This window comes from Urocitellus parryii, chromosome 1 (assembly GCF_045843805.1).
Source record: "Urocitellus parryii isolate mUroPar1 chromosome 1, mUroPar1.hap1, whole genome shotgun sequence".
Classification (NCBI taxonomy): Eukaryota; Metazoa; Chordata; class Mammalia; order Rodentia; family Sciuridae; genus Urocitellus; species Urocitellus parryii.
Window position 1 is genome coordinate 165293160 of NC_135531.1, and position 23236 is coordinate 165316395.

General features: G+C 45.5%; 1 protein-coding gene and 1 long non-coding RNA gene across 16 annotated transcripts in view; one reads left to right on the top strand and one right to left on the bottom strand.

Moving 5' to 3' along the window:
* Positions 1–4828: 4828 nt before the first annotated feature.
* Positions 4829–22291, top strand: LOC144256712 (uncharacterized). 2 transcript variants are annotated; one of them, XR_013344210.1, is made up of 5 exons: positions 4829–4969; positions 5731–5774; positions 7054–7174; positions 9645–9852; positions 21470–22291. It is a non-coding gene; the product is annotated as an uncharacterized LOC144256712 (long non-coding RNA). The 2 variants fall into 2 exon arrangements; XR_013344208.1 differs by lacking the exon at positions 5731–5774.
* The window catches only part of LOC144256697 (tyrosine-protein phosphatase non-receptor type 4-like), an 851727-nt gene continuing 843167 nt past the window's right edge, over positions 14677–23236 (bottom strand). For 9 of the 14 annotated variants that reach the window (XM_077802130.1, XM_077802126.1, XM_077802129.1 and 6 more), the window contains 2 exons: positions 22702–23225; positions 22516–22587 (listed from right to left, as the gene is read on the bottom strand). Coding sequence is in view for 8 of the 14 variants with exons in the window: in XM_077802116.1 (XP_077658242.1) it covers positions 23137–23225 (89 nt within the window). In the remaining 6 variants the exon portion in view is untranslated. Of the gene's footprint in view, positions 15256–22284; positions 22588–22701; positions 23226–23236 lie in introns of those variants that run through there. The other 5 variants (XR_013344207.1, XM_077802113.1, XM_077802112.1 and 2 more) reach the window with 5 other exon arrangements.

A 23236-nucleotide genomic window follows, 5' to 3' on the forward strand; every position in this document is an offset into this window, starting at 1 on the left:
ATCTGCATGGTGTGACCTTCCAGCCAGGCACAAGGAGACTTTGGTAGACTGGCTGGAACCATCGATTATGGTTTGGATGTGAGGTGTCCCCCAAAAGCTCACATGTAAGAAAATGCAAGGTTTGGAGGAGGAATTAACTTAGTGAGTTAATTCCTGATGGGATTAATTAGTGACTGGAGGTAGGTGGGGTGTGGCTGGAGAAAGTGGTTCAATGGAGACATGGCTATGGGGGATATATTTTATATCTGAAGAGTGGAGTCTCTCTTTACTTTCTGATCATCTTGTAAGCTGCTTCGCTCTGCCACACTCTTCCACCATGATGTACTTCCTCACCTCGGGCCCCAAGGAATGGAGCTGGTCTTCTATGGACTAAGACCTCTGAAATCATGAGCCCTCAAATAAATTTTCTTCCTATACAACTGTTTTGGTTTGTTCCTTTTGGCCCCGCAGTGAAAAAGCTGACTAAAACACCAAGATAGGACCATCTTCAATTCCTTCCTTTGCTCACACAGGGGCTTCATCACTGTCCCGTGTTCACCAGACCAGCACTTCAGTGGATGAAGTGATAGTAGTGACTGCCACCTTGTTACAGTGTAGATGTTAGGTGTGTCCTCCCAATGCTCATGTGTGACAGTACAAGAAAGTTTAGAGGTGAAATGAGTAGATTTCTGAGAGCCTTCACCCAATCAGCAAATTAATCCCTGATAGAGATTAATGGGTGGTAACTGTAGGCTGGTAAACTGTGGCTGGAGGAGTTGGGTCATGGGAGACATGGTTTTGAGTATGTATTTGTTGAGCTGAGGCTTAGTTTCTCTTTGCTTTGTGATCATGCCTTGACCTGATTTTCTCCAGGACATTCTTCCACCATGATGTTCTGCCTTACTTTGAGCGCTAAGGAATGTAACCAGCCATCTATGGATTGAGACTTCTAAAACAACGAGCCCCCAGCTTTTTCTCCTTTAAAATTGTTATGACATCTTTTGGTCACAGCAGTAAAAAACCTGACTAAAGCTCACCTATTTTCCATATGATGGGATTGTCATTGTTGCTATCTGACCATCAGTGTGCTCTTGTGAAATGTGTTTTGGTACAGGATAAACTTCTTTTGAGTTTTTAAATGCACAAAATAGAATAAGACGTGACAAGCAGGGAGCAAAGTGCCTGGCTTTGTGGGAAGGGCTGCTGGATGTATTATGGATAGGTATACTATACTTCCTTTAAAAAGTTCTCTGCCTAACAGTCCATGAATATCAATGTTTTAAAAATACATACACAAAAGCCTGTTTTCTTAGGTGTAAAAAAGGGTAGGGGGTGGGGGTGGGGGGAGGTAGGCTGATTAGAACTGGTGGGAACCAGCTGTGGCTGGACTCTGACCCCCCACTGTCAGCTCCAGAGTCAACCAACCCAGACCCAAGTTAGAGGCTGCTACACCTCAGCCCTTGAAGCCTTCAGGCCATGGTGTGGGCTGGTACATGGTAGGTTCCGAGTGTGCTGCAATCCCATGACTAGACAGGTCAAACTGTCTGTCTCTTGGAGAAGTGTGGGAAGGCAAAAGGTAAGAGGCGGCAAAATGGGAAGTGGAAAGAGATGGGGGGAGAGCCCACTGACTATGCCCCTCCCTGACTCAGGGGCCAGTACAATGGGATGGAGTCTTTAAAGTATTTGTCTTTTGAGGCAGCATCAGAGTAAATGTCTCTGTTCTTATAGGACAATTATTCTCAATTATTCTGAGGAATAATTGAGAATAATATTGGGGTAGGATATTGGAGAAAATTTTTGACAATCTCAAATCTGGGCAGCAGGTGGAGGGATGGTGTGGACATTATTCATATATGTGAGCTGGTTTTCAATATCCTGGTGTGATCACTGAGCTCAGAGCAATGGAGAACAGTATCTCAGAAGATGAGACCCACGTCCAAATCCTGAACACTACTTGCTCAAACCATGGATTCTGGTTTGTATGCTAACTTCATTCCTGTATATTCAAAGGCAAACTTCTGTAAACAAAAATTGCATTTGGGGATGAGCAACAAGGAATTTGTTGAGGGACTAAATATGCTGTATGATCAGATGATTCATTTAATCCACATTTCAGTAATTTATTAACATGAAAAATGAATCATTAGGTTTGAAATGAGCTAACTACTGAAGAAATAATAATACTTTAATTAGTTTAAGAAATTTGTAAAGTAAATCTCAGAAATTTGAGGCTATAATGTTCTTAAAACAGGAACACATTCAACCAGAGAAGTGAGACAAACCAATGGATCAGAATAGAATTCAAAGAGACAAACCCACACAGATTGTTATTTGATCCTGTACAAGTGTGCCAAATGCATTAGAAAAAGGACATCCTTTATTTTTTTTTTAAAAAACAAACTATGCTTAGGAAACTTGTTATTATCCATTTGTAGATCCCTGTCTCTGACTTGTACAGAGTGAATTCAAAATGGATGAAAGGCTATGTAATTCCTAGGAGAAAAGAATCAACTCTTAACAGAGTTGCAAGGAACTATTTTCTCAGATTTCTATAAATTCCTCTTTATTCAGAGATGGTGTCAATAGGTCAAATACCTGCTGTGGTTCATTTTTGGGTGGGTGGGGGGTGGTGCCTATTGGCTAAAGGAAGGGTCTATGTTTTATTGCTGATTCATTAGGGTGGCACTGTAGTGTGGATAGGGAATTTCCTGTGGCTTGTGTTGAGGTTAGCTGACCTAGTAGGGTGGAGTGGTCAGGTGCCTGTCAGGTGTGAGTTCCTTTTGTGTTCCTTCCCTTTGTCTGAGGTTTAGGCTTTTAAATGACATAAGCTTCAATTTTACCCCAGAGAAGGCAGGTGTGGGAACAGCTGCAGAGGAGGGGAATGTATCCTTGGACTTATTCTCCATATCCTTCAGGAAGTATACCTTTATTTATTTATTTATTTATTTATGGCACTGGGGATTGAACTCAGTGCCACTGTCATGATGGGTGAAAGGTGCCACTTATGCAGTTGAGGAGGAGAAATAAAGAATGTCCACTGCTTCTGCCCTTTTCAATGCTTTATTCACTCAAATCACTCAATACAATTTCACTCTATAGGTTCTTAATCAAGAAAATGACAATCCTTAATGCTAGGCACTGCAATAGACATAATCAATTCAAAGCAAACAATTCTAAACACTGCAAACACACCTCATCACGGCAGACTTATTACAGACATTCCCCCTGTGTGCTAAGCTTGAGTGTCAGATCAAAAGTCTGAAGTCTTAGGCTTTAAGTCCAGAAGATGTACTCACTCAGACAACAGTGATCAGGTCACGAACCAAGGCAGGCTTCTCCTGGGGTGGAGCTGATGGCTGCCTGAGGAGGCTGTCACAGAGAGGTGTCCTTTTCTCACCAGAGTCCAGAGACCGCTGTAGAGTTTGAAAGAGGTGAGAATAATGCAGAAGATCAGGCAGATGAGAAGAGCTGGGATGTCAGTCCAGGTCCTCACCAGGCTCTCAGACTTGTGTGCATCAGTGTCAGCTGGCTGAATGTCTGTTTATTTGCTCCGTCATTTATACAAAGTTTTGGGGCTTCTGACCATCTGTCAATCCCTATATCAGCTGCTACCAGATTTTTCAGTGATGTCATTCCTCCTGAGGTTGAAGCATCTGGTCTGGTGGTCCCCACCCTGATATTCTTGCTTCTTGCTCTTATCAGGCAGAGGGCAACATGCCAAAGAGTTCACTCTGAGTTTGTCAGGGTGGGGAGAAGTGACTTGTTTGGGTCTGAGGGCCATACTGGAGGGCTCCCTGGGTGTGCTGGTGAGACTACAGGTTTCAAACTAGAGTTTTAAAATGGAGTTGCCTAGGCTAAGGCCTAAGGCCATCCTTACAGCCACTTAGCCCCTGAGCCACATCCCCAGCCCTATTGTATTTTATTTAGAGACAGGGTTTCACTGAGTTGCTTAGGGCCTCACTTTTGCTGAGGCTGGCTTTGAACTCTCAATCCTGTCTCAGCCTCCTGAGCCGCTAGGATTCCAGGTATGGGCCTCTGCGCAGGGCACTACCTATACCTTTAAACTTTGGAGGTCGACAGTGGATACAGCTGAAGATTTAGGGTTCCCGTAGTAAGGTCCTTGCTTAGCACCTGGATGACCATCTTAAGTGACAGCCACCACGTTAAGAAAAAGTTTCCTTCCCACCTGAAAAAGGCTCACCACCCGCTCACACTACCCCACCCTCCACCGCCCACATTCCTTCCAGCCCGAGGGCGATCAGCACTATCCCATTCCAGCCCCACCCTTCACCGCGTGGAAGCACCCGCCCAGCTCGGATCCTCGAGCCTGCCCCCAGAAGTCCCGAACCCCAGCTGCATCTTCCCCGTCCGTGGGGAGGTGGCCTTCACTTATCAGCGCTGACAAACACGCTCCGTGTGAGTCGGCCCGGTCGCGTCTTTCATTGCTCGCTCGCCCTGCCCGGTCCCTCGCCTCCCTTTCGGGTGGGCAGGGAACAGACGGCAGCTGGCTAAATGGGAAGCTCTCAGTGGGACAGCTGCGGACTGGGCGGGCGCCGCGGAGCAGCCCAGGGCGCTCCTCAGATCCTGTCTTCCACGCCCGGTGGGGTCCCAGAGCTACTGCCGCGCTCAGGTCCCGGCACTGCAAGGAAGTCCCGTCTGGAAAGGGGGCTGGACCAAGAACCTGTCATTTGGGCCGAGTGCAGCACCGATTGGGTGACATAAGTTGTCACTCAAAACTAGGGCGGTGCGCGGAGCCTGGCAATCGGGAGCGCCAGGGAGGAACTGTCCAATGAGGTGCGCAGAAGGCGGGGAGGGGCGGGTTTCCGCATTCTCGCGGGGTTTTCCTCCTTGCTCGCTGAGTTCTTCGCCCACTGCTTCCGCGTCTTCTTCCCGAATCCCCAGGTGCTCCGCGTAGCCTGAGTCCCCGACGAGCTCGGGTACCCGGGATATTCCTCCGGAGGACGGCGGGTTACCCCGGTGGCCCCAAACGGTGAGTGTGCGGCCAGGACTGGCGGGACCCGGTCACCACCTGCCTCGGGGACCCGAGTGGTGTGAGCTACGGAGCGTGGGGGCGGATTCCCCACTGTCGGGTGGCTCTGGGCTCACGGGATGAGTTGGATGACAGGTCTCTGAGGTTAGCTGCGGAGCGTGCTCGAGTCTGCGTTGGCGGGTGGCCCTGGATCCTGGGTCTGCGGGTGAGTTTGGTGGCGTGTCCCTAAGGTAAGCTGCAGAGCGCGGCCGAGTTCTCTGTGGCAGGTCGCCCTGGGCCCCTGTCCCATGGGTGGGCTGGGCAACAGATCCTTGTCCTCTATTTCGCCTCCCTGTTGGCGACATCCCTGGGTCAGCTCTGGCCAGCTCATGTGGCCTGATGCTCCCAGGGTGTGTGGTGAGCCGGGGAGGGTGTCAGAGTTCTGGACTCAGGTGTGTTCTGACTGTGTTAGCCTTAGGGGTCCCCGCCTGTCCCTGTTTCTCCCCAGGATTAACCTGTGCGTCCTACAGACACATACTCCTAAATGTGCAGGAAACAGGGTATCAAGTCCATTTTCCATTCAAAGCCTGGCTCCTTCCAAGACTGGCAGCAGAAACCTGAAATTCCAGTTCCCTCCCGCATTCCCAGATGCCAGCTGCACCCTCCAGTGCATGCTTTGCCAACTATTTGTTTCATAGTGTTTTAATTGTGGTAGTTTCTCCTATTAATGAATGGCACGTTTAAAATATTTTATTTTAAAAATATGGGTAAACATTTCCCAGGAGTGGAAAACAGAGAGAAATTACCTGGAACTTGTGTTTAAAAGGTACTTATGCCTTCCTTTATCTTGGCTGTGCCTTGTCTTTGGGCATAGGTGTCCTTTGGCCACTACATTGTGACCTATGTCTTCAATCACTGCCCTGTTCTTTTCTGGTATTGCTGCAAGTTGCCCACAGCTACCCTGTACCCTGCAGGGTGCAGGCAATTTCAGACCTTGGGTCACCCCCTCCTACAGGGCAGCCTGAGGTGTGGGGTGCAGCCTCTCAGGGGAGCAGCTGGAGATATCCAGGTCTGGCAGTGAGATGCTGGTGTTCAGGTAACATGACAGACCTGGTTCCTCCCCTCCGGATGCACTCAGAGCTTTGAAGGAAAACAGTTATTCCAAAGAGCAGGGGAAACTGATCCCAGCAAGGTGGAGCAAAATTCTACAAAGCTCTTCAGCAGCAAGTAGGGGTTGGGAGGATGTGCCTGGTGACAAATGGCCTGTCCTGAAGCTAGAGTCTGACAGGTCAGTGTTCAGTGGTGCTGCAGCTCCCTGGGGTTTGTTGCCTTGAAAGACTTGCCCACTTATTTTAGTGTCAGTTTTTCAGTAATTGTAAAGTGTAGCTTATTAGTAGAGCTGATTAGAAAATATTTCCAAAGGATAAGCTAGAGGTATAAGGCAGGGGGGAAAAGATAGAAAAAAACAGAAAACAAACAAATATTAAGTCTTATAGTCCCCTCTCTAAAAATTTTTACGTACTGTTTTTCTTCCCCAGAGTGAGTTCACTGCGTTTCTTAGATGACTTCTATTTTTTTGCTGGGGAGCATGTTGCAAATTTAAATTAGAACTGCAGGCCTTTGCTTTGGGAATGATACCTGGGAATAGAATCAGTGAAAACCTTTGTTTCAGTGTGGTTGTAGAAATGCGTGCATTCCCAGATGAAAGTGTGGTAGAGAAATTGGTATATACATATATATGTATATATGTATATATCAATTTGTTGTGTGTATATATATATATATATATATATATTTTTTTTTTTTTTAAGTTGTAGATGGGCACAGTATCTTAATTTATTTTAGTGTGGTGCTGAGGATCGAACCCAGTGCCTTACACTTGCAAGGCAGTGCTTCCCCACTGTGCTACAATCCCAGCCCCAAGAAGTTGGTATTTTTATCACAAAGATTCAACCTCACTAAGTTGCTGAAGGCCTTGCTAATTGCTGAGGCTGGTTTTGAACTTGGATTCTTATGTCGTCCTCTGGAGTCACTGGGATTACAGGCCTGCACTATAGCACCTGGCTAGTCAAAAATTTTTATGTACATTTTTTTTCTCCCTTTAGATGTGTTCTTTTTTGCAATGGGGATGGAAGAGTGGTTTAAAATATAATTCCAGGGCTTGGCCTTTTGGATGCTACCTGGAAAAAGAAACAGGGAAGATTTCTTCTAATATGGTTGCAGAAAGTGAGTATATTTCCCCAACCCATTGTGGTAGATGAATTGGCTCATTACAAAGATTCACCAAAACATCCACTCCTGTAGTTTGCAGTGGTTTGGCAGTGGATGGGTCTGTTCTGTACCCTGTGAACTGCAGGTGAATGTTTAACACTGATTCTGTTGACCAAAACTAGTCAATTCCTAATAATAGTCACCTGTGATGATTATCAAATATTATCTTGGATATAGCATTGAGTAACATATTTATTGTCTGAAAAGGAATAATTTTGGTTTTCCTGTTGAAGTATTTAAATGTGAGTGTTTAAAATTGTTCCTCCTATAAACACATTATGAATGTAATGCATTCCACTATTGTCATGTAAGAAAGAAATTTTTAAAAAATTTCAAAAGACAGCAAACTCTCATTAAAATATGTACTCATGTGTAATGAACCAGAAAATAACACAAATAATTGCAAGAGTGTAATCATGTTGATATCCAACCCCTCACTCATCTTCCACCAAATATTCTATGTTTCTCTGGCATGCAGATGCTCCAGGGATTTGATACAGAGGACACACAATTGTGCTGCTCCACTGGGTCAGGAGATTCATGATACCAAATATGATGAAGAACTGGCAACTGAAACCTAAACTCCTCTAAAGGATGTGGCCAAAGTCCAGTTCCAAACAGGCATGATCATGAAACACAGACTAAAGTTTAAAAACTATGCTTTTTTAATGGGAACTCCACAGAATTGAAGGACAGGATCACCACTATTTGAGACCAGGATGCTTCCATTAGAGAGAAGGGACAGTGCTCCCCAGTTAAGTGGACCTTTGGAGACTGACAGGGAAGAACAGGGTGGTCCCCAGAACCTGTCCTGGGGTGAGGTCTCAGGCTAAGGCTGCTGAGTGGTCCCTCCAGGAGAAGATTGGGCTGTGTCTCCTGCCACTGAGGGGTCTCAGGAGGGATGAGAGTGTGCAGGCACACCCATGGTGGGGAAGAAGTGAGCAGGACACACTCAGAGCAGCCACAGCCTGTGTCTATCAACAGCAGGTCTTGGTCCAGGCTGCAGAGACAGCTCTCAATCCAGGTTAAGTGACACAGTGAGGACCTCAGACCTACTTCAGTAGCCACAGAAACACCAGCCCATTGACACTTATAGAAGGGTCACAAGAAACTGCTTGCCCAGCCTTGGTCAGATGAAGAGAGGTGACTCTTGGCAGTGACAGTTGGTTTGGAATGTCCTGTGCAGTGACAGTTGGTTTGGAATGTCCTGTGTTCTGATTCAGTTGGAGCCCAGTGGACACTGGTCCCTGAGTGTTGTACTTATCACCAAGAAGGTCCACCATGAGGCAGCTGGCAGTGTGAACTGGTCCTCCAGAGGAGCTTCAATTGATGTATGCATCCCATTTGGGGTCAGGGACTGAAAATAGAGACAGAGGCTATTCAAAGACCTGAGCCCTCATGGCTCAGCCACCTATTCTAAGGTGTCAGCTCTTGTCCCTGCAGAAATCTTTGGTTACAATGTTTGAGCGAGTAGGGGGAGCTGATAGCAAGACAAAAGGATTCTCGGGTTTGGGGGTATCTCACTCCAGGGAAGCAAAAACTTAACTGTCTCAGATCCATTGCTTATTAATGTTGTTACTGTACCATGTCACTTCTTTCCTCTAAATATCACTGTCCTTAACTATAAAGCAGGTGTCAGCATTTCTACTCAGACCATGTCACAGGTTGACTTAGAGATCACAAGCCATGATGCAAAAGCTCCCAGAAGCTGCAGATCACCACACCCAACAGTGGAGGAGAGGAGCCATTCCCCCTCCCCTGCCTTTAATCACCCACTCCCTCCCTGGAGGCAGCCACTAGCCAGTGTGTGGCTTCTCCTCCCAGATATTTAAAATTGAAAGGCCATGCATGTTTATGCTGAGCCAGCCATTTTATGCTAAAGCTTCACCTGCATCTGGTTACATTCAGCCTCATGATACAAATAAGGAGGCACATTTCAGTGCTCAAATGACAGTGCAGAGGACCCAGGACACAGGATTGCATGACATGTACACGTCCATGTGGCTCCAGGCTGCTCTAAGCCCAGACCCTCTGCACCAGCACCCAGGCACTCAGGCCCTCTGCTCTTCTTCTGGTTCTGCACTGGCTCATCTACAGGAACACGGTCCCCACTTACCCCATCTGTAGGTGTGCTGATGGCCCCTCTCCATGACCTCCCTGAAGTCCCACTCTGACTCAGGAGGCTCTATGGGGCACCAGTGAACACTGGCATCTGAATTTAAACTCTCAATCTCAGCAGCAATTCCACCCTGGACTAGGAACTTTGTATGGGCCACCAGGAGGAATGGGAGCCATGAGCGTCCTGGAAAGCACAGCTCACAGGCCAGCGCCATCTGTGGACTCAACATTTCAGGCTGACCCGAATGTCCTTCAGCTGCACAGCTGAGGACCTGAGCCCCATTCCTGTCCTCTCCTCCCTCTCCAGGCTTCTTCTGCCCAGGACGGTGGCCCAGCAGCAGCTCAGTCCAGGCTGGTGAAGCAAACTCCTCCGTCCACTCTGGTCCTGTGTCCACATGGACCCAACTCCCTGAGGAATTCTTGAGTAGCCCCACCAATGTGCTTGCTGACAGGTACTCTGTGTCCTCCTGGCCTCCTGGGGCCCTGCTGCAGGAAGAGGCCCCTCTAATGCCGAGGTAAGATGGGAAATCGTTTCTTGGTTTATCTTATTTTCAAATGAACTCGCTTGGAAATCTGACATCACACAAGAGAGATGACATGGAGGTTTCCTTGGTGGGGTGGACTGCCTCTCTCATCATGTGACACTGGGCCAAGGGGACATGCCAATGGCAGCACCATCCTGTCAGCTGTGTGGGAGGGACGTGTCCTCAGCCCCCATCTTCCTCCTGGATCAAGAAGCTTGTAATTTTCCATCAAGACACATGAGAAAGGGTGACATCCCTGTCTTTCTTTGTGGGTGCTGCACCTGCCTTGGGGCCTTTCACCAGACAGGAGAACACAGGCCTAGGCCCACCGTGCCCAGCCTCCCCTGAGTCTCAGTGTTTCCTGTAACTGCCTTGGTCTCAGGATCAACTGTAAACAAGAAGGATCTGGAACTATCCTCACTGAGGGAAGCCCTAAGTGAGGAGAAAGGTGGGCTTTCCTGCTAGCTCTGGCCTGAGAGCCTCCCTCCTGCTTGCTGTTCCTGGGGAGGGCACGAGTCGTGGGGACAAAACTCACCTTGCAGGTGAGGAACCTTAGGCCCCTGTGAACAAACCATTAGTCCTCAGGCATGTGGGTTTGCCTGCCATTTCCACTGATGGATCTGTGTGGTGTCTCCTGAGCAGCATGTGCTATAAGCTCAGATCTCCTTTAACAGCAAAATTGGTAGACTCTACTCCTGAAGTAAAACAAGCAAATCCCACATCCTGATTTCCTGATTACAATGTGGGTGTGTAGTGAGTGTGTAAACTTCAAATTAACTTCATACTTCAGATGACTTTCATACTTCAATACACACAGTTCACACTCAAATCATGAGTTCACTGTATGCCACCACATGAGGCTTTACTTCAGAGGGTACAGCAAAGCCCAAGGGAGCTGGAGGACCCTGCTGCCCACAGGACCTGGGTGGGGAACTGTGCTGCAATCAGGTATTCATCTCCAAGTCGCACACACTCTGCACAACCATCTTCCTGAGGATACTTCAACCTCTGCTTGGGCTCAGCACCCATTAGGATGTTCACCCCTGTGGCTGCCACCCCCCCATATGGGGCATGGACCAAGACTGAGTCTGCAGGATCTCAGCGTCCTTGCTCTTCCATATGATGTTACATCCAGTGGTGGGGTCCCTTGGGGCTTTACACTGCCCCTTCCCTCTTTCCCTGAATGTGGTTTTGCAGGAGGGATCAGAATGCCCTGCCCTGGTCTTGAACACCTGGAGAGCTGGGCAGGGCTCCTTCCTTCTGCAGCTAGACCCAGGGCAGCACCTGCCCCCAGCCCTAGTGGGGCTCTGAGAGAGGAGGAGCCTGAGGAGGGCTGGGGAGGCTCACTCCTGGCCTCCCCACCTGAGCTGTGACTCTTCATGTTGCCCCAAATAGAAATGTCACCACATGTGGACAATCTTTCTCCCATGTCTGGCACCCACCGTGTGACCAGCAGAGGAGAGAGGCCTCCTTCAGGGGCTTAGGGTCAGGGAGGAGGAAAGGAAAGGCAGGCTCTGTGTAGGAGGGAGGTGACCTCAGCCTGTGATAGGACAGTCCCCAGTGTCCCTGTCCAGCCTCTCTGGGGAAGTGCATCCTGGGCTCTTCTGAAGGACTGAACAAAGGACTGTGGGTGTTTCAGGTAAATGTAAATATAAGTGGACTCAGGTTTGGTTTTCCCTTTGCATTGCCAATTCCTGGGGAACACATTATAGTAATTAGCACCCGATGGCCTGCAGGGGTCAGCACAAGCTGAGACCACTGGACTAGGAAATGCCTCCTTTTGGTCCAGATCTGCAGCTCCCCTCTCACGCCACACTGCCCTGGAAGTCCTTTTCCTCTGGATCCTAGGTTCCCAGGGGCACTGAGGGGGGCCCTTCTGTGTGGGATTGACATGTAAATGGGGGCACCTGCAGGCAGCCCCTGGCCTTGGGCTGCAGAGGGAGGATTTCTAGGGGCAGCAGGAAGACAGCAGGACACCTGGCCTGGGAGGGAAGGGGAGTTCCCTGTGCTAGGAGGAGGAGATGAGCACAGCATGGCCTGCCCCAGCCCAGGCTGTTGGTGCCTGGACACTCTGTCCCTCCCTAGGCACGGGGAGCAGGGGCAGCCTTGTGTCTGCTGTGAGCACTTGTGCAAGTCTCCCTTGAAGGCTGGAGCTTGCTTCCTGCTCCTCCCCCCAGGGCCACTGGCAGAGGCAGGGGATGCAGGTCAGGTCAGCAGTTCTCTGATCAGGGGGGCAAGGAAAGATGGGTCACCAGGATGGGACAGAGACAGAGACCTAGTCCTTTTCCTCCTGGGCTCACCCAGGTGGCCCGGGCAGCCCCAGCACATTCCAGCTCCATTGTCTAGTGGTGGGGTTGAAGAGTACATTCGAATGATGTCTGGCTCCATTGTTCACTTGCTTTCTAAGGATTAATTTATACCTGGCTCCTCCGGGGCGGCTGCAACAGGCACGGCTCAGGGGCCCTGGGAGGAACTGGCTCCCAGGGAAGGACTGTGATACAGATTGCTGTATCACATCAGTTTCCCTTCCATTGATTGACATATTGCCTTTCTAGTGTCTGATGTATTCTGCTGTCAGTCCTATTCTCTACTGTCCCCCCTCCCCTCCCCTCCCCTTTTCTCTCTCTACCCCTTCTACTGTACATCATTTCTTCCATTTGTATTATCTTGTCTTACCCCTCCTTTCCTCTTATATGACATTTTGTATAACCCTGAGGATCGCCTTCCATTTCCATGCAATTTCCCTTCTCACTCCCTTTCCCTCCCACCTCTCATCCCTGTTTAATGTAAATCTTCTTCTCATGGGTGAGCTAAGAACAGAACTCACCCACCACCTCCACCCACTTTGGAGGAGAGCCACTGGGAGCACTGCAGATGGGTTTCTTGTATCCATGAAACTGTGCCTCAATCTCTCTTCTTCCTATTTGCATCCAAGGTTTGGAGCAAAGGTTGTTGCTGAGTCTGTCAGGTCACTCTTATAATCGTGATGCTATCAACTCAGTGAGTCCCTACTCTCATTGTACCCGGGGTTCCCCTCAGTTTTTTCCTACAGGAGGAACATTGACTTTTGACAGAGGGTGACCTGCCATCCTTTGCTTGAGGCTTCCTGGAAGATCCTTTGGCAAGGGCTGCAACAAAACGTGTGGGCTCTTGTCTCTGATCCTCCCAGGGATTTCATACCTTAGAGAGAAACTCAACCAGTTGTGTGGGGTTTCTGTCAACAGCCCCTCCACCTGCTGAGGCTCTCTTCTTATGTCCAGGACACTGTGTCTGATGAATATCACATTGACCATGTTGAGAGATTAAGGGATCATTGCCTGCAGAAACCAGTGAGACCAAGAGGCAGATAACCTGTAGGCATGGGGACTCCAGGCGGCCCTGGTGCCTCCTGAGTTCTGGCAGCAGGCAGGGCTCCACTGGAAGTGCCCACAGGCAGGATAAGAGCTTGTTAAGTTCGGAGCTGTGAGGTGGGGGAGCAGTAAGTGCAGGAGGAGCATGCTCAGGGTCCCTCCCTACTCCCTAGCTGCACTGTGCTCTGGTTACAGCCCAGGCCTGGTATGTGTCTCGGATGAGAAGGGCATGCAGGTGCTCCTCAACATCTCCCTGGAGCCTGGATTTCCCTTCTTGCAGTGCCTCTGCAGACCAGGCCTTTGGCTTTCATCCTGCATACTTGGGGCCCTGTGGCTACCCAGCAGGATTCACAGTCACTATTTTGTCCCAAGTTTCAAAATCGAATGGAAGAAGCTCCAGGCTTTTAAAATTTTTCTTTCTCTTTACTTACTGGTTTCCAAGCCATGACTGGGTTTTTTTTGCCCCTTTTGCACTCCTGCCAGTCCTCTTGTTCATATTTATCAGTGGAATGCTGGCTCCACTCCAGCAACCTTGGCCAAATGGGGGATCCTGTCAGATCTTCAAAGGGGAGACCACTCCCCTCCCTAGGTCACAATCTAGCCGTTCCAACACCCACTGTCATGTCCTTTTTGGCTAGCAGCCCTCTTCCTCCATTAAGCAAAAAAGGCTGGAAGGTGGGGCAGTCGCCAGTTGCTCTGGGTCTCAGTCTCCCGTTCACCCATTTCTCTGCAGCCCAGGCAGCTTCCTGGGATTTGTTCTCCAGCCAATGGCTGGTATCCCTGACCTGTAGGAAGGTCTGTGTGGCTGGGAATCAAGCTGAAACCCAGTGGTGGGCCAGCCAGCACCATTGTTGAGAAGATGGAAATGTCTCAAGTTTCCTTCCACTGTCCTTGCACACCAGACTTTCTTGCACAATCCACTTAGATCTTATCTGTTCAGACTCCTTTTCATGCAATTGCATAAATACCTGCACCTACTCAATCTCTTCCACCCATTTAAGCTCTGACAGACTAACACTAACTGCAAGAACATAAAATTTCAAAATATCATTCAGTGACCAGACTGTTTTAGAGTAATGTATTATATTTGTATTAGTTATAGGCTTATAGCTCTATATCATCCAATTAGCCAAGATCTTTCCTGAGAGACTAGGGATCAGTGCATCATTGCCTGTGTCTTAAGGAACCAGTAACAGAGATAAAAATAACCAGAAAAAAAGTACATGAAGACAGCAAAGCAGGGTGAATTCTCAAAACAAGGCTGATACAATGGAAACCTTCATAATAGGTCAGATTTATGGATGGGGAAGAATCCTCTAGATCCTCTACTCCCACTTTATCATAACTTCTACATACTGGAGCCACAGATACTCCAGAAAGAACTACCAGCAGATCCCATGGAGGGAGGGGAATCAGATGTTCCAACAATGCAGAGTGGGGGAGGGGGTTACCAGATGACCAAGATTACACAAGTTTACTGTATTCAGTTTCAATTTATTCAAAGTAGACCAAATGATGGAGTGAACCATACCTACTGGAATAATCCCTCAGTTTCTCCCCATGGGAACAGCTCCTCCAGTCAGACCCAGTGAAACTTCCCTCCCATTTCTCCAGCAGATGTCTCTCAGCAAGCTCACCCTCCGCATGCATCCTCCTCATAGAAGGAGAGGGTCACCCAGAGTGCCATACATGCCCAGGAAAGTCAGAACAGGGACACACTCAGGTCTCACCTAGTTCAGCAAATATGACCCCAGAAGCTTGGTCCTTGTCCCAGATGCCAAACCAGTAACAAGGATAAGATAATTGAGAAAAAGGAAAAGAAGTGCTATTGTTTTGCTAGCAAAGTTGATGTCACAGAGGACTCCTCCCCAAACGCTGAGATTCTGCAAGGGGGGGGGGCAGTGCACTATTTAGAGGAGATATAAAAACTGAGTTCCTGCCAGGTGATAGACTTCATTTATAGTCTGTTGGTCAGACCTGCTGGTGCCAGCCCCAGAGTTTGTGTCTCTTCACTGTGGTCGTCCTTGAGCTGAAGAAGAGATACCTTGGACATGGAAGAGAAGAAAGTTAGCATCGCCTCCCACATGGTGATGGAGAGGGACAAGAAGAAGGAAAGAGGCATGCCAGTTTTAAAGTGAGTCACCAGGGGTAGAGCAGCAAGTGCACAGTCAAAGTGGAAGTGAGCCCTGGGGTCTGTCTCTGTTGCATCCTCTCCAGCCCAGCCCTGGCCCGACATTAGCCTGCCTACTTGAGGAAGGAAGTTGGAAAGATAGTGACGAAATCATAACTTAGATTGTGATTCTTGCAAAAATGATGGGACTGATGGTGATGTCGAATCTCCATGTGGTCAAGGTAGTGCTATTATGGAGGCATGATCTATCCTTTATATCTTCTTACTCTTCTTCGGTAGTCTGCCCGGGTGAGAATAATGTCAACAGGTACTCGCAACGCAGAAAGCATGGCTCCTCCAGCACCTCCCCACTGGTAGAAGGGAGGTGAGCTCTTTATTACTTCTACATCCGCAATCCTCCCCCCATTTCTCATGGCTCAATCACTGGTTCCTAGCAGGCACTGGGCCTCAGTGGATGCAGAGCAGAAGAGCAGGGTTCACGACTTCCAGTCAGAAACACTGCTGGCTTTTCAGACAAATGGAGTGGGAAGGGAAAGTAACTGGACTTCAAAAGTTTGTGAATTGTAGGGGGAAAATCGAGTCACTCAATTCAGGTTTGCTAAGTCCAAATCTGCAAATTCTATCAAATCTCAGGAATGTTACAAGACAAAACATGGTGTGGAGTCTGTCCTGCAGAGATGGAGGAAGCCGTGGGTTGGAATCAGGTGTGAGGAAGCAGTTGCCCCTCAAGGAGGCGAGTTCTCATACACACATCCTTGTCTGTCTGTTGGTCTGTCTGTCTGTCTCTCTCTCTCTCTCATTTCTGCTGTTTAATTGACAAGTGATGCAAGGATTTGTCAGTCAAAAGGAAGGTGATTTATAATTGAAAATCCATGTGCCAGTAGCCCTGGAATGGAATATCCTGAAGTCTGAGCCTTCTGGTCCCTGAATGTGGTCACCTGGTCCCTGAATGTGGTCACTGGTCACCCTGAGCACTCACTGAGAGGAAGCTGCCAATGTGCAGACAATGGTGGAGGACTGTCACACATTTGCACTTCTTGGGGCAGGTGGTGGAAATGGAGAGGAAAGGGAATGGCGGGCGAGGGACGCAAGGGCCCATTCCCCTAGAGGAGGAGCAACCACTGAGAGGGGGAGCCACATTCCTTACAGGGTTAGGGACCCAGGGGCCCATCCCTCTAGAGAAGGGGCGACCCCCGAGAAGATGACCCATCCCTCAGGAAGGCAGGGTGCAGGCTCTCATCCCCACGAGGTGGGTCTCCCTGGGAGGGGAACCACATGCTAGAGAAGGGCTGTCCAAATCCCACAAAGCAGAACACCCCAAGGGATGCACCACATCTCTAGAGAAAGAGGGGTACTCGAATCTCCTAGAGATGGGGCACCCCTGGCAATAGGAAACCCATCCATAGAGAAAAGGCTTCTAAAAATAGGGGGATACTGACGGTAGAAGAGTGGCAACCATCCAGTAAAAGAGAGATAACCCCAGAGAGTGGGAGACCTATCCCTTGGGGGGTGAGGGGTGCCAGGACCCATCCCCCTATAGGAGGGGCAACCCCCTGAGAGTTTCTGATTTGGGCCAGCCTGACATTACCTCATCTTGTTCATCAGCTCTGGCCTTCCAGTAGCCTTGGGGCATGAGATGTAAAATGGCACTTATTAAATAGATGTATCTTATCTACTTTGTTGTTGTTAGACCTAGGACATTGGATGCAATCACTGGAAAATCATGAAATTTTGGACATGTCTTTTTGCCTCTGTTTCTCATGTTGTCTGTGTTAGTAGGTGGTGGATTTGCATGCTTTTAATGGACTTCTCTTACACTTCTTGTGAGGGTATTTGTAGTGTGCAGGTTTCCCTTTAGAACGTGTCCTTGGCACAATTTATATCTGAGTACCATGTGTGAAAATTAGCATGTTATTCATGCAATTTTTATTCTCCAGAATCTCTGTTAGAGGAGATAATAAACTCCAACCATGATCAGAGTTTAAAGCAAAACATTTATCAACTGTATATAAAATAGGTATTTCAAATGATCTCTATAACAGCACAAAATTAAGAAAAGGAGAAGGAAATAACAATATTTTTCTGGCCACAAAAGATGCCTTGTTTATAATACAATTATTAGGACACCTTTAAAAAAAAAGAAGAGTGAAAGTGGTGGGACTAAAGATAGGCAGAAAAGGAGATAAGGAGGAAATGCAATAAAATGGTAAAAGAAAGGATTTTAAATGAGAGTAAAAAAGATCTCTCAATAGTGACCAGGGAGGGGGTGGGGGCGGAAGGGTGAGGAAGAGAAAATGGAGTAAAACTCTCAAAAAATTAGACAGAATGTGAAAAATTAACTATCATGGAAAACCCATACAAATAATGGCCAAAAATATATCAAGAACAACAATAGCAAAAGCTTGAGACTTCCTAATGTTAAGATAGTAGAAAGAAGATATTTCTATTTAGGATTTCTAATTTTAGACACACATAACTTTGGGGGGTTTCTGGGAAACAAATATTATCCAGCTATTTATTTATTTGCTTTATACCCCCCAAAGACCTAACCTGTTATTTTGCATGAATAAGCAGAGCTCCTCTGCTCCTTTGTCCCCCACCACACACAGAGAATGCTGAGGGAACTTTGCAATTTGAAGAAAACCCTCACCCTCAGTACTTGCTCATGTACTCAGACATATGGGTCTATCTAATGTGGGAACTTCCTGACACATACTCTGGTTCATGGAGCCTGGGGACTAGTATGTAATGCAGACCACCTGATGGATTCCTGTAGTCAGTGGTCTAAAGGTGGGTAAGATTCCATGTCTCTGAGGGGTTTCCTGGCAACCTATTGGAGCATGGAAGTCATGGCCTCCTTACAGAACCTGTGATTTCTTTTGGGAACTGAAGGAAAATACCATTGCATCTGACAATGCCCAACACTCCTTGAATATTTTGTCACTTGAATTCTCAAAAAAGCACTTTACCCTCGCTATTATTTTTCTAAACTACCATTTAAAGAGTTAATGTTCTTTAGACCTCCACACTGCTGCTAACTGTCCAACAGGCATAACACATAAATTCCTGATGAGAGTTTTCAGCACATTTCTACCACTATTTACTATCCTGAGATAATATGATCATGGATAAGCTTCACCACTTTGTGAAGATAGTTGACTATGCAACTGAGAAGTTTAGACATGCAGTGGTTTAGATCTCTCCCACAGATATACATTGTAGGAACCTTTCTCAATGGTGTTTGACTTCCGGATTTTATTTAATCCCGAGTAGAGTTCTAAAGCTCCAGTGTGGTGGAAATGTGGATAAGGACTCCAAATGCTTCTCAACTGAGTGTCTTAACCATACCTGGCATGTCTGCTCAAGTTTGTTGTTCTGCAGGAGTACATTTTTCTGCCAAACATAACTTTGGCACATGATGTCACACAACTTCAAACAATATGTTTCAATGAAAGTGTCATAATTTTTTATTCTTTAGGCAGACCAGAGGACCAAATTCTAGCTGCCCAAAGCTCTCAGCATATCTATATCTCAGTTTCTCTTTTACATGTCCCTAATTCTTGTTATGGGTGCCTCCATAACCACTGTTTTTGCCAAAATATGAATATATATTTTTCTTGTATTCCAAGAAGAAAATATGTATAATGTAGTCAGCAAAAAGAGAATCATGCTTTCATACTCTAACTCTGCCAGGGAGATTTGGCAGTAACTCAAATTCAGCTTTATATCTATGCAAAAATCCAATCTCTCCTTTGCTGAAAAAGTTATATTTGAATTGAAAGGTATCTACATTAGTTTACTAATTTTGCTCTAAAATATTTTCCTTTATAAAATTAAGGAGATTTTTCTGTTACAACTTTATATTTTATATTCTAAAATTTCATATACTATAAAATCACTACACACAATGATTTCATATACCATTGCGTATTCATTCTGACATAATGGTGTATCATGAAGAACTAATTTGCTCAAACTCAGTGCCAAGTATCTCCACATGTTTTGTTTTCCATTCTCTATTGATGGGTATCAGAGTTAGTGCTATAACTTTATAATTTTGACTTGTAGTGCTAAAACATCAAAGTTCATATGTAACATGTGCATACTGATTTTCTATACATTGGGATTCAGATCAAGGAGTGGGAAATCTGGGTCATGTGGCAGTCATATTCCTAGTATCCAAAGGAATCTCCATAAAGTTTTCCAGCGTGGAAGTCTTAATTTTAAGTATGATAGTGTAAGATTGTAGTTTCCTGCCACATCCTGCACTGCACTTATTATTTAGCTACTTGATAAATGTCATTCTGACTGGGGAAATCTGAAATGTTAATGCTGTTTTGAATGGTATTTCCTTGAGTGCTAGATGTTGACCAAATGTGGTATGTCTGTGGGCAATTTGTAATTCCTGATTTGAGAACTATCTCTTGCTTTTTGTCATTTCCTAATTGGGTGGTGAGATTCTCTGCTGCTCACCAGAGGCAAGATTCCTCTCTTCTATCCAGTTAGTTTTCCCTGGCACAGCTGCAGCCTTTTCCTTCTACAAATGAATTTCGATTTTTAAGAGCCATGATTCTGTGTTTTATCTGTTGACTGGCTCTGGGTCATGGCATTCCAGTGTTTCCCCACAGCCTGTCTTTTTTATTATGCAGCCATATAACCATTTTCCTGGATCCAATCTTTGAAAATATTCAGACAGTAAACACAGCATGATACTTTGCTAGTGTCTTCCTTCCTTGGAATTTCTTTTAGTTATTCTTAAATGAAAAGTGTTGCATACTCTAACCAACTTGAGTGTGCCCATTTGTCTACATAAAATATAGACACATTTTTCATTCTGAATTTCTCTCCTTTTAAAATAAATTTTTGACTATATATTTTTTTCTAAATGGCATTCTTGTTTTCCAAGCTCTGGTGACTCAAACAAATCCAAGTGTGTTTTATTTCCACACAAAGTGACAGATTTGAAAATCTCTTAACACAACAATTTTAACACTAAATAATGGCACTTTATTGTTTAAAATGTTGAATCTGTATAATATTAAGTCCATTTCTCAAGAGAGTTTTAAATAAATTTTCTGTTGTGTTTGTAGTATTGCTGAGTATGTTTGCTAGTTAAGCACTGATTTAAATTGTTTTAGATATATGCATATCAGTGTTTGTTATCAGGGAAAACATTCTCTCTTAATTCTTCCTGGTATTACCCCAGCAGAATCCAGATGAAGAAAGCATCTCAGCTTCATCTGGAATCCATAAGATAGTGTCTCATTTGGAAAGTACTGTTGCACAAAGTAATGGTCTTATCTCCAATTGCAATGACTTCATATCTATAAACATGGTGGTGTCTAAAGAGTGATATGAAATCTATATGTAACTCATTACTGCCATTATTTTTAACAGAGTGATTCTGAGCAAGAAGAAATATGTTCCAATAATTATATTATAACCAGGACATATTTTTTTTTGCAGGTAAAACTTGTTATTTTCTACTCTATCTTTTCATTTTGTGCTTCTATAGAAATCATTTAAAAGATATATTTTATGTAAAGTGGACACATATTTTGGTTTATGCTATGACCATTATTGGAGTTTATTCTCTCCTGACAGGAGCCAATGTGAACTTGGTGTGAAGCAAATTGACTTAGAAGCCACTGACTTCTTACAAAGCTGTGTCAGGTTCAGCATTGCACTGGAGATGGGTGGACCAGCTGGAGCCACACAGCTACACAGCCTTTCAGAGTTGGGTGTGGCCCGTCAAGATGCCAAATCAACTTCATTGCTGCAAGAACCCTAACACACCAAAAAGCAGTATTCCTCCTGCTAAAAACTTATCTCTGCCTTTGATCTACTCTCCCTTAAAGAAACAACTTGATCTTTTTTTCTAGTTGTTCAGTTCCAGCTTCTTCTGGGATTGGGGAACCTTTCAGGAGCTCTACTTTCCTTTTCAAACTCAATTTCTGTCTCTGTCTCTTATTTCTTTACTAATTATTTGAGACTTTCTTTTTCCCAGGTAGCTTACACCTTCTGAGCAGGAAAGTACCCTGGCAGGGTGATGGCGGCTCTGTGATATTCTCCCCTTACAGAGATACTTGTGAGTGAAACTAACATGTTAAACATGCTCATTTTTCAGATGTGATCCTCATCTATAAACCCTGTCCAGGAAACATCCCAAAGAGAAACTGGCACACTACAAGTACCCACGAGACACTATGGAACAGAAATCCATTCCAATGCATGGAAATCCACCATCTACTAAAACAGACAACATGAGAACAGAGGAAAAATTCACCTCCCAAATTTCATGATTTCTCAATAATTGCATCCAATGACTTAGGTCTAACAACAACTAGATAGTAAGAAAAATATGTTTAATAAATGAAATGATTTCTTGAAGGGAAAGGACATAAAATCCATAGAAATTGTATGTATATTAACAGAAAAGTACCCATCCTGAATAATTCTGATTCCATTAACAGGCAGTTTTGTGTCTCATTTGAGTCTTATATCTTCCTCAGTAAAGACACAGGAATCCATGGAGAATGACATCTTTAACCTTGGCATGGATGACAACTAATGTGAAATTAAATGTTGAGCCTTTGGGAAGGAAGCTGTTTTACATGAATGGCTTCAGTGGTCATTGCATGTATACATGTTCCTAGTTTCAGCTGGTTCTGCATAAGCCTCCAATTTGTCATTCACCATTTAAGAATGTCACACAGATGAAAATGCAAACATTATTAAAAATATTGTGCAATTGCTTGCATTAAGTTTATCTGGCATCTACCTTGATATTGATGACCAGTTAACTTCTCTGTACTTAAATATTTAATTACTATGTTTGGATTTTCAAAGACTCTTGTAGTAGGTTATTTAAATTGGCCTAGTTTAACATCTGGAAGCAAGAAAAAGAAATGATCAGGAATTTAAATTGACACATGTGCCTACCTTTCGCTGGCTATGTGCAGTTTCATCCATATCATGAATCCTCTTCTGTTCTGCGTCGGATGATCTGCCCACATGTGACTCTGCTGACAAATGCACAGATAAACTTAAACTATTCGCTGGCTATGTGCAGTTTCATCCATATCATGAATCCTCTTTTGTTCTGCGTCGGATGATCTGCCCACATGTGACTCTGCTGACAAATGCACAGATAAACTTAAACTATTCGCTGGCTATGTGCAGTTTCATCCATATCATGAATCCTCTTCTGTTCTGCGTCGGATGATCTGCCCACATGTGACTCTGCTGACAAATGCACAGATAAACTTAAACTAATTAAAAAATTCACATGAAAGAAATTCACATGAAAGACAAATTATCCAAATTAAAAGAAAGAGTATGAATAATCATATAATTTACTTTTTCCCAGTTGTATTTTTAATTGAATTTTACTTTAGGAGAGAATCCTCTTCTGTTCTGCGTCGGATGATCTGCCCAAATGTGACTCTGCTGACAAATGCACAGATAAACTTAAACTATTCGCTGGCTATGTGCAGTTTCATCCATATCATGAATCCTCTTCTGTTCTGCGTCGGATGATCTGCCCACATGTGACTCTGCTGACAAATGCACAGATAAACTTAAACTATTCGCTGGCTATGTGCAGTTTCATCCATATCATGAATCCTCTTCTGTTCTGCGTCGGATGATCTGCCCACATGTGACTCTGCTGACAAATGCACAGATAAACTATTCGCTGGCTATGTGCAGTTTCATCCATATCATGAATCCTCTTCTGTTCTGCGTCGGATGATCTGCCCACATGTGACTCTGCTGACAAATGCACAGATAAACTTAAACTATTCGCTGGCTATGTGCAGTTTCATCCATATCATGAATCCTCTTCTGTTCTGCGTCGGATGATCTGCCCACATGTGACTCTGCTGACAAATGC